Source organism: Sciurus carolinensis, chromosome 9, assembly GCF_902686445.1.
Source record: "Sciurus carolinensis chromosome 9, mSciCar1.2, whole genome shotgun sequence".
NCBI classification, from domain to species: Eukaryota; Metazoa; Chordata; class Mammalia; order Rodentia; family Sciuridae; genus Sciurus; species Sciurus carolinensis.
The window spans coordinates 94718974-94729832 of NC_062221.1; the positions used below are offsets into that span (position 1 = coordinate 94718974).

At 35.2% G+C, this 10859-nt stretch overlaps 1 protein-coding gene across 1 annotated transcript; it reads right to left on the minus strand.

Annotated features, from left to right (window-relative positions):
* Positions 1–9455: 9455 nt before the first annotated feature.
* LOC124993259 (olfactory receptor 5K3-like) lies at positions 9456–10379 on the minus strand. Its single transcript, XM_047564980.1, has one exon. It carries the CDS (start codon positions 10377–10379, stop codon positions 9456–9458), a length of 924 nt encoding a protein of 307 aa, XP_047420936.1.
* Positions 10380–10859: the final 480 nt, after the last annotated feature.

A 10859-nucleotide genomic window follows, 5' to 3' on the forward strand; every position in this document is an offset into this window, starting at 1 on the left:
CCCGACCAATCACTCCCTGCCTCTGGGGCCCTCACATAAACTGAGTGCTCCCCACTGCCAGGACCCCCAGAGCAACTGACTGTACCCTATCATAAGAACCCCAGACTAACTGATTGCAACCTGCCTCCAGGATCCCACAACCACACCAAAGACACCGAACCTCCAGACCCCTGCCTGACCAACCACATCCTGCCTCCAGGACCTCCTGCTGACGACATCCACACCCCGAGCTGCAGTTCCCCATTTGCGAACACATTTTGAACCCAGAGTGGCCATCTTGGATGGTCCTGGAAGCCATAGCTCTGATAATAGGTGGGGCAAAAGCCATCCTGAGATGCCTGCTGGAGGCTTGAAGCTCATTGTCAGGTACCTCTCATACATCAGGCTACTGAACTCTGGGCGCTTTCATTACTATATGACTGTTATACTGTAGATTTTCATTTTTCTCCTTATTGAAAAATTTTAAGTTTTTATTTCTTTACTTTTCTTGCTCTCTTTTCCTTTTGTTTACCTGTTTCCTCAGAGTCTTTTTCTCCCTTTTTTGCATGCTAACATCCAATTTCTTTTGATTACACTCTCACCCTTTCTATTATCTAGAACTTCTGAATATTCTTTTCTTATTCCATTAACAGCCACATTCTAAATCCCTCTGCATCCTCTTTGTCCTCCATTTGAAACTGCAGACCTTATTGCAAATCTGTTTTACTGAACATAATATTTGAACTCATTGTGTTTATTATGACAATTTGTTATTGTCCTCATAGGGGCTATTTGGTCTAGGATTGCATAGTATCTTAATTGTGCACTGCTAATATTGATCTCCCCTTAAAGAAAGGGTTTTGGAAACCTATAGGGCCACTATAAGCCTATAGGGAGAAATCTGCAATACCCTAGATCTGCACAGCTAGAGGGGAAGATACATGAACAATATGAAAAAACAAGGGAAGAAAATGATCCAAACAAATCTAGATTCTATATTAATAGATTCCAATGACAGTATGTTAGAAGAAATGTCAGAAAAGGACTTCAGATTATACATGATTAAGATGATTCATGAAGCAAACGATGAGATAAAACCAAATACAGGCATGAATGATAATATCAATAAGCTGAAAGAGCAACTGCAGGAAGCAAAAGATCGTTTCAACAAAGAGATAGAGATTCTCAAAGAAAACCAAAGGGAAATCCTTGAAATGAAGGAAACAATAAACCAAATAAAAAACTCAATGGAAAGCATCACCAACAGACTAGACCACTTGGAAGACAACCTCAGACAATGAAGACAAATTATTTAATCTTGAAAATAAAGTTGCCCAAACAGAGAAGATGGTAAGAAATCATGAAAAGAATCTCCAAGAACTATGGGACATCATGAAAAGACCAAATTTAAGAATTATTGGGATTGAGGAAGGCACAGAGATACAAACCAAAGGAATGAACAACATATTCAATGAAATAATATCAGAAAATTTCCCAAACCAGAAGAATGAAATGGAAATTCAAATACAAGAGGCTTACACAACACCAAATGCACAAAATCACAAGAGGTCCACACCAAGGCACATTATAATGAAAATGCCTAACATTCAAAATAAATATAAAATTTTGAAGGCCGTGAGAGAAAAGCATCAGATTACATATAGGGGGAGACCAATACGGATAGCAGCCAAATTCTCAACCCAGACTCTAAAAGCTAGAAGGGCCTTAACAACATATTTCAAGCTCTGAAAGAACATGGGTGTCAACCAAGAATCCTATACCCAGCAACCTTCAGATTTGAAGATGAAATAAAATCTGTCCATGATAAACAAAAGTTAAAAGAATTTACAAATAGGAAGCCTGCACTACAGAATATTCTGAACAAAATATTCCATGAGGAGGAAATGAAAAACAACAATGGAGGTCAGCAAAGGGAGGAACTACCTTAGAGAAAATCCACTCAAAGGAGAAACTAAGCCAACTTAAAAACCAAAAACAAGCCAAATGACTGGGAATACAAATCATATCTCAATAATAATCCTGAACGTTAATGGCCTAAACTTATTAATCAAAAGACGTAGACTGGCAGAATGGATTAAAAAGAAAGACCCAACAATATGCTGCCTGCAAGAGACACATCTCATAGAAAAACATATCCACAGACTAAAGGTGAAAGGATGGGAAAAAAAACCTACCACGCACATGGACTCAGTAAAAAAGTGGGGGTTTCCAATCTTATATCAGATAAAGTGGACTTCAAGCCAAAGTTAGTCAGAAGGGGTAAAGAAGGACATTTCATACTGCTTAAGGGAACCATAAATCAGGAAGACATAACGGTAGTAAATATTTATGCCCCAAACAATGGTGCATCCTTGTACCTCAAACAAATCCTTCTCAATTTCAAGAATCACATAGACCACAACACAATAATTCTGGGTGACTTTAATACACCGCTGTGACCACTAGATAGATCTTCCAAACAAAAACCAAACAAAGAAACCATAGAACTCAATAACACAATCAATAACCTAGACTTAGTAGACATATAGAGATTATTCCATCCATCAATGAGCGGATTCACTTTCTTCTCAGCAGCACATGGAACCTTCTCAAAAATAGACCATATGTTATGCCATAAAGAAGCCCTTAGGAAATGCAAAAAAATAGAGATACTGCCTTGTGTTCTATCAGATCATAATGGACTGAGAATAGAAATTAATGACAAAATAAAAAACAGAAACTACTCCAACACCTTGAGACTAAGTAATATGCTATTGAATGAAACATGGATAAGAAAAAACATCAGGGAGGAGATAAAAAAATTCTTAGAGGTCAATGAGAATGATGATACAACATATCAAAATTTCTGGGACACTATGAAAGCAGTACTAAGAGAAAAATTCATTGCAGGGAGCGCATTCCAGAAGAGAATGAAAAGTCAACAACTAAATGACCTTACATTACAGCTAAAAGTCCTTGAAAAGGAACAGAATAACAGCAAATGTAGTAGAAGACAGGAAATAAAATCAGAGCTAAAATCAATGAAATTGAAACAGAAGATAGAATTCAAAAAATTGACAAAACAAAAAGTTGGTTCTTTGAGAAAGTAAACAAAATAGACAGACCCTTAGCCACACTAACAAAGAGAAGGAGAGAGAAAACTCAAATTACTAAAGTTTGTGATGAAAAAGGAAATATCATGACAGACACCACTGAGATACACAACATAATGGAAGCTACTTGGAAAATGTGTATTCCAACAAAATAGAAACTACTGAAGACATTGACAAATTTCTAGAGACATATGCTCCTCCCAAACTGAACCAGGAGGACATACACAATTTAAACAGATCAATATCAAGTGATGAAAAAGCAGAAGCTATTAAAAACCTACCATCCAAGAAAAGCTTAGGACCAGACAAATTCTCAGCAGAGTTCTAGAAAACCTTCAAAGAAGAACTCATTCCAATACTTCTCAAAGTTTTCCAGGAAATAGAAAAGGAGGGTACCCTACCGAACTCATTCTATGAAGCTAATATCACACTCATACCCAAACCAGGCAAAGACACATCAAGGAAAGAAAATTGTAAACCAATATCCTTGATGAATATAGATACAACGATCCTTAACAAAATATTGGCAAATCATATCCAAAAGCATATTAAGAAAATTATGCACCATGATCAAGTGGGGTTCATACCTGGAATGCAAGGATGGTTTAACATCCGTAAATCAGTAAACATAATCCATCATGTCAATAGACTTAAGGATAAGAATCATATGGTTATTTCAATTGATGCAGAAAAAGTGTTCCACAAAATACAACACCCCTTCATGCTCAAAACACTAGAAAATATAGAGATAGTAGGAACATACCTGAACATTGTAAAGGCTATTTATGCTAAGCCCATGGCAAACATAATTCTTAATGGAGTAAAACTGAAACCATTCCCTTTAAAAATGTGAACAAGACAGGGATGTCCTCTTTCACCACTTCTATTCAACATTGTCCTCAAAGCTCTAGCCAGAGCAATTAGACAGACTAAAAAATTAAAGGGATACAAATAGGAAAAGAGGAACTTAAGATGTCACTATTTACTGATGACATGATACTATATTTAGAGGATCCAAAAAACTCCTCCAGAAAACTTCTAGACCTCATCAATGAATTCAGCAAAATAGCAGGCTATAAAATCAACACCCATAAATCTAAAGCATTTTTATATGCAAACGATGAAACAGCTGAAAGAGAAATGAGGAAAACAAGTCCATTTGGAATAGCCTCGAAAAAAAATAAAATACTTGGGAATCAATCTAACCAAAGAGGTAAAAGTTCTCTATGATGAAAACTACAAAACATTGAAGAAAAATTGAGGAAGACCTTAGAAGATGGAAAGATCTCCCATGTTCTTGGATAGGAAGAATTAATATTGTCAAAATGGCCATACTACCAAAAGTGCTATACAGATTCAATGCAATTCCAATTAAAATCCCAGTGATGTACCATACAGAAATAGAGCAAGCAATCATGAAATTCATCTGGAAGAATAAGAAACCCAGAATAGCTAAAGCAATCCTTAGCAGGAAGAATGAAACAGGGAGTATCACAATACCAGAACTTCAATAATACTACAAAGCAATAGTAACAAAAACGGCATGGTATTGGTACGAAAATAGACAGGTAGATCAATGGTACAGAATAGAGGACATGGACACAAACCCAAATAAATACAATTTTCTCATAGTAGAAAAATGAGACAAAAATATGCAATGGAGAAAAGATAGCCTCTTCAACAAATGGTGCTGGGAAAACTGGAAATCCATATGCAACAGAGTGAAATTAAACCCCTATCTCTCACCCTGCACAAATTTCAACTCACAGTGAATCAAGGACCTTGAAATCGGACAAAAGACCCTGCATCTTATAGAAGTAAAAGTAGGTCCAAATCTTCAACTTGTTGGCTTAGGATTAGACTTCCTTAACAGGACTCCCATATCTCAAAAAATAAAAGCAAGAATCAATGAGTGGGATAGATTCAAACTAAATAGCTTTCTCTCAGCAAAGGAAACTATCAGCAATGCGGAGAGAGAGCCTACAGAGTGGGAGAATATCTTTGCCACTCATACTTCAGATAGAGCACTAATTTCCAGAATATATAAAGAATTCAAAAAACTCTACACCAAGAATACAAATAACCCAATCAACAAATGGGCTAAGGATATGAACAGATGCTTCACAGAAGAATCTATAAGCAATCAGCAAACATATGAAAAAATGTTCACCATCTTTCGTAATAAGAAAAATGCAAATCAAAACTACACTAAGATTCCATCTCACCCCAATTAGAATGGCAATTATCAAGAATACAAGCAACAATAGGTGTTGGCGAAGATGTGGGGAAAAGGTACACTCACATATTGCTGGTGGGCCTGCAAATTAGTGCAGCCACTCTGGAAAGCAGTGTGGAGATTCCTTAGAAAACTTGGAATAGACCCACCATTTGTCCCAGCTATCCCACTCCTTGGCATATACCTAAAGGACTTAAAATCAGCATACTACAGAGATACAGTCACATCAATGTTCATACCTGCTCAATTCACAATAGTGAGACTGTGGAACCAACCTAGATGTCCTTCAATTGATGAATGGATAAAGAAACTGTGGTATATATATACAATGGAACATTATTCAGCTATAAAGAATAATAAAATTAAGGCATTTGCACATGAATGGATTATGCTTCAATCTTTTATAATCATGACAAAGTGATGAATCCTATTGTTAAAGCTAACTGAAAGATTAAATACAAAGTATAAAGAACAAGCATAAAATCAATAGGTAACATCATGTTAATGGTCAAAGACTGAAAGCTTTACTCTTAAAACCAGGAACAAGACAAACGTGTGCTATTGCAGCTTGTGCTCAACAACAGAACTTTATGCAAAATGCCTGACTAGTTCTCAGAATTATGCAAGATCATCAAAACAAAGGAATGTCTGAGAATCTGACATAGCCAAGAGAAGCCTGAAGAGTCAAGAGAGCTAAATGCAATGTAATATCATTAATGGGATTATGGGAGAGAAAAACAAGAGTAGTTGTAAACTCTGGAAGTATGAATAAAGTAGGGACTTCAGTACACACAGTGTATCAAAATCAGTCAGTTATTTATACCCAAAGTTCCATAATAATGTAAGATGTTGGTGACATGGAGAAGTGAATTTTGATATATCAGAACAATTTTTACTAACTTCATACTTTTTTGTAAAATGTACATACATACATATTTTTCTAAAACATGCTTAAAATAATTTAATGATAATAGCTTTGAGGTAACTCTCTTAGAAGACAGAAGAATGGGGAAAAAACTCCAGTATTCCAGCTACAAAATGCAATATTTAATTCAAGCTAGGAGCGTCAATAAATAGTATCATCACTGATGAAAGATTTTGAGGAAGAGGAAATTCTCACAGTATTAACATGTCGCCATACAGTTTAGATTTTAAATAATCAGGAAATAAGTTGTGTTTACCATGTAAAGATCAGAGTTCTAGGGATTCTTTTTCCCTCCTTTCCCCCAATTCCCTTCCTTTACTATATTGATCTTTCTTCTACTAAATGATTTTTTTTAAATTGATACATTATGGTTATAAGTAAAAGTAGAATTCATAGTGATCAATTCATATATGCCCATAGAAGAGTAGCTCAGTTTCATTGCACATTTCCTTCTCATTGCCAACCCTCATCGCTCCCCCTAGATCCCTTTCCTCTACCCCACAGTTTTTCCTTCTATTTTCATGAGGTATGAGGTTTTTTTTTTTTTTTTTTTGGTTTTCTTTTTAAATTTCTTTCTTCTATCTACCTTCCTTATGTGAGAGAAAACAGTTCACTCTTGATTTCTTACTCTGGCATATTTCATTTGGCATGAATTTTTTCAGATCCATCCATTTACCTGCAAATGGCATAATTTTATTCTTCTTTATGGCTGAGAAAGACTTCATGATTTGTATAAACAATAGTTTATTTATCCAATTATCTATTGAGGGACTACTTCACTGGTTTCATAACTTGGCTATTGTAAATTGTGCTGCTATAAACAGTGATATACATAGATCACTACAGATTGCTAAATTTAGTCCTTTTAGATAAATAACAAGTAGTGGTATAGCTGGGCCAAATGGTGAGTCTCTTCCTCATCTTTTGATAAATTTGAATACTGCTTTCCAAAGTGGTTGTGTTCATTTGCAGGTTCACCAACAATGTGTGAGTGTACCTTTCCCCACACATCCTTGCCAGCATTTATTGTCATATGTATTCTTCATGGTTGCCATTAAACCTGGAGTGAGGAGAAATCTCAGTGTAATTTTGATGTGCATTTTCTTGGATTTCTTGCACAACACAAATTGTTAAACATTTTCCTTTTGTGCTTTCAATTTGTGATATTTATAGTATGTTTTAATGGATATGACCATGTATTCTGGAGCCAGGTATCCTGGATTTGATTCCTGAACTGTACCATTGTATCTTTGTGGATAAATTACCTTTCTCTCTGTCCCTCAATTCTTCTTTATTGTGGGTTCTTGAAATTGAAATACAGCAATGAGAGCAAAATACTTAATGTTTGTGCTGAATAGTGAAGCGCATACCACTGAAAAGATATTTCTAAACTAGAAGAATGTGTGAGAACTCATTTTGATGATTAAGGGACACATAGGAAGAGATAAGAAAGATACGCAAATGTTGCAAATGGCATTTACTCAGGTGCAAATGGAAGATCTTTCCAAACCAGGCTTAAACAATCTGAAGATCTATTGAATTTTCTGGCCAGAAGGCATGATTTGTTCCACATATTTTTTGTTTTTTTCTCTTGGAATTCTCTCAGTTCCACCCTGATTTGAGTGTTGACTACACTACAGGCTGCTTTTTTTTTTTTTTTTTTTTTTTTTGATGGCTAAATGGAGGTGGACTGTGACAGACTGCACATCAATTCATTTAGAGAGAGTAAGATGAATTTTATGGGGTCTGTGTGTGTGTGTGTGTGTGTGTGTGTGTGTGTGTTTCTTTTTTTTTTAATTGCAGATGAACACAATAGCTTTGTTTTACTGAGGATCAAATCCAATGCCTCACACAAACTAGGCAAGCACCCTACCACAGAGCTACAGCCCTAGCCCCTGTGTGTGTGTTGTTTAAAATAAAGAACACTCATTTCCTAGAGACCTCCAGAGAAATCACCTCTTTTGTCTCACTGGCCCCAAGTATGTCACATAGTGTTTCATGATCACATATCTGGGACTCAGTGTTGCTGAGGATTAGTGGTGGGTGCTGAAATACACAACAGAAACCATGGTGCTATTCAAAAAGGAAAGAAAATCAATGAATATGACTCTGAAAACTGAGTGACCATTAAAGTACAATGTGTACAATATCCATCCAATTCAGAGTGTCTCAACCTGTTGGGTCTCTGGATTCTTTTATAGCCTTGAAATATATTTCAGACCCTAAAAGCCTTTGTTAATGTAAGTAATACCTGTTGGTATTAACCAGATTAGAATATAAAATAGACAAACTGGAAGCATATTCATCATTCAAAATAAAAATATTAACTCATTACATAATAAATAACATAATTACATTAAGGACATTTTGAAGGAAATACTTAATAAATGTCCAAGTATCTCAGGCACAGTTTGAGTATAGGTAATATATAATTAGATGTGACATGGTTGATCCACAAAGAAGGAAATAATGATATCTGAGAGTAAAAGAAACTTGATTTAATTGATTTGTTAAATACTTACATTCTCATATATGTTGTACTATAAAACCAAGTGTATGGAAAATAAAATCCATATGGATTTCATTAGGAATGCCATTGTTTTTAAATACAGGTTGCTAATCCATGAAAATATAGATATTTTATTTCAAAAAAATCAATAAAAATGACTGACATTAAAATTAAAAATTTCTTAGGAAAATATTCTCTCCACATACACAAACCTAATGTCCTGAAAGACCTAGAGTCAATTTGAAAATTAAATTCCAATATTATTTGCTTCCCATAGACAATGTTGTGTAAATAAATATTAGTACCTGTGATTTTGGAATGGTCCTGAGTTTACAGATTAGGCTTTGGGCTTTAAGACATTTGCAAACAATATTAATAAATGTTGTGATTATGCCTACTATTATTGCTCACATATTTGTGCGTATTAAAAATTGTGACTAATTTCACCCTGCTAATCAATAATAATTTAATTAACACCTGATAAAATGAAATACTTCATATTTGGAAGTACATTTTAGCAGAACCTCTACTTTCTGGTTCGACTGAAATATAATCATGTTTTCAGAACTTAATATTTTATACCTGAAACAGAAATTTTCTAGTTTCTCATTATTTGCAGGTTAAGAAAAAGTTATTATGAGGTTGAAATCAATTTTCTAAGAGAAACAATATTGGTTTCAGTATGTTACAATATTATATCTTCATAATTCTTTTAATAACATTTATTACTTCCTTATTTCTTAGACTATAAATGAAAGGGTTTAATAAAGGAATGACAAGAGTATAAAAAATAGCCACAGGTATATCTTTGTCACTCTCATTAAATGAATTTGGCCGAATATACATGTAAAGAAGAGAACCGTAGAATATTGACACAGAGAGGAAGTGGGATGCACAAGTGGATAGAGCTTTACCCCTTCCTTCTTTGGATTTCATTGTGAATATAGTGAAAAGAATACAGAAATAAGAGATTAGCACTACAGTAATAGTAAAGGTTTGAACAAATCCTGACAGGATAAGTATCATCAATTCATTTATATAAGGATCAACACAGGAGAGTCTGTATAATGGAAGGACATCACAAAAGAAGTGATTGATTTCATGAGACCCACAGAAAGCTAACCTCAAGAGAAGCCCTACATGAATCATAGGATGCAGGTTTCCACCTATGTAGGCTGCTGTGGTCATCTGAATGCAGAGTTTCTTTGACATCAGAATGTGGTACTGCAATGGTCTGCATATGGCCACATAGCGGTCATAGGCCATTGCTGCCAGCAGAAAGCAGTCTGCAGTCTCAGCAAGACAGAGGAAATAAAATTGTGCCATGCACTCATAGAGGGAAATCCTTCTGTCCTCAGAAAAGAAGTTCTCTAACATCTTGGGAGTGATGGCACAGGAACAGCAGGAATCCATGAGAGCCAGGTTGCCCAGGAAGATGTACATTGGTGTGTGAAGACGGTGCTCCATGTAAATCAAGGCCACCAAACCTAGATTCCCCACCATGGTGACAAGATAGATGGCAAAGAACACCACGAACAGAAGGGCCTTCAGGTCTGGTTGATCTGTAAACCCCATGAGTATGAATTCTGTTGTTAAGGAGTGATTGTCCTTAATCATCTCCAACTTTTCTGTTGAGAGAGAAATTAAGTGCATACAATGTAGTTACTGAGGGCATGTGATTTTCTGATTTTTTTTCCTGTATAAGAGAGGACTACCTTCTTCTAGAATCCTGTATAATCTCTAGATTACTGCTACATCTGCTTCTTGGATGGGGGGGAGCATTCATTTGGTGAAGTTGTCAGCACTTGTGACTTCATAGGGACATCTTGATAATTTTAAGATGAATACTGAAATTGGAAAAAGTTTATATGCATACATTTATGCAAGCATAACCTAATGATTTAGCATACTCATATTTGGAACATTGTTTGCAAGTAATTCTAGTGTCTGTATTAATTTAAGATCTCTAATGTGAATTTAAAGTTAATTTGGTATGAATATGCATATTTTATTATGGAGATATTATTTTTATATATTCACCCAGTGGACTAGGTTTTGTCTTTAAAAAGCACATTGCAGGTATTTAAAATTTGTATT

Excerpts from the sequence above, each read along its gene's own strand:
- LOC124993259 (XM_047564980.1), bottom strand. The coding sequence starts at position 10,379 with ATGATTAAGGACAATCACTCCTTAACAACAGAATTCATACTCATGGGG.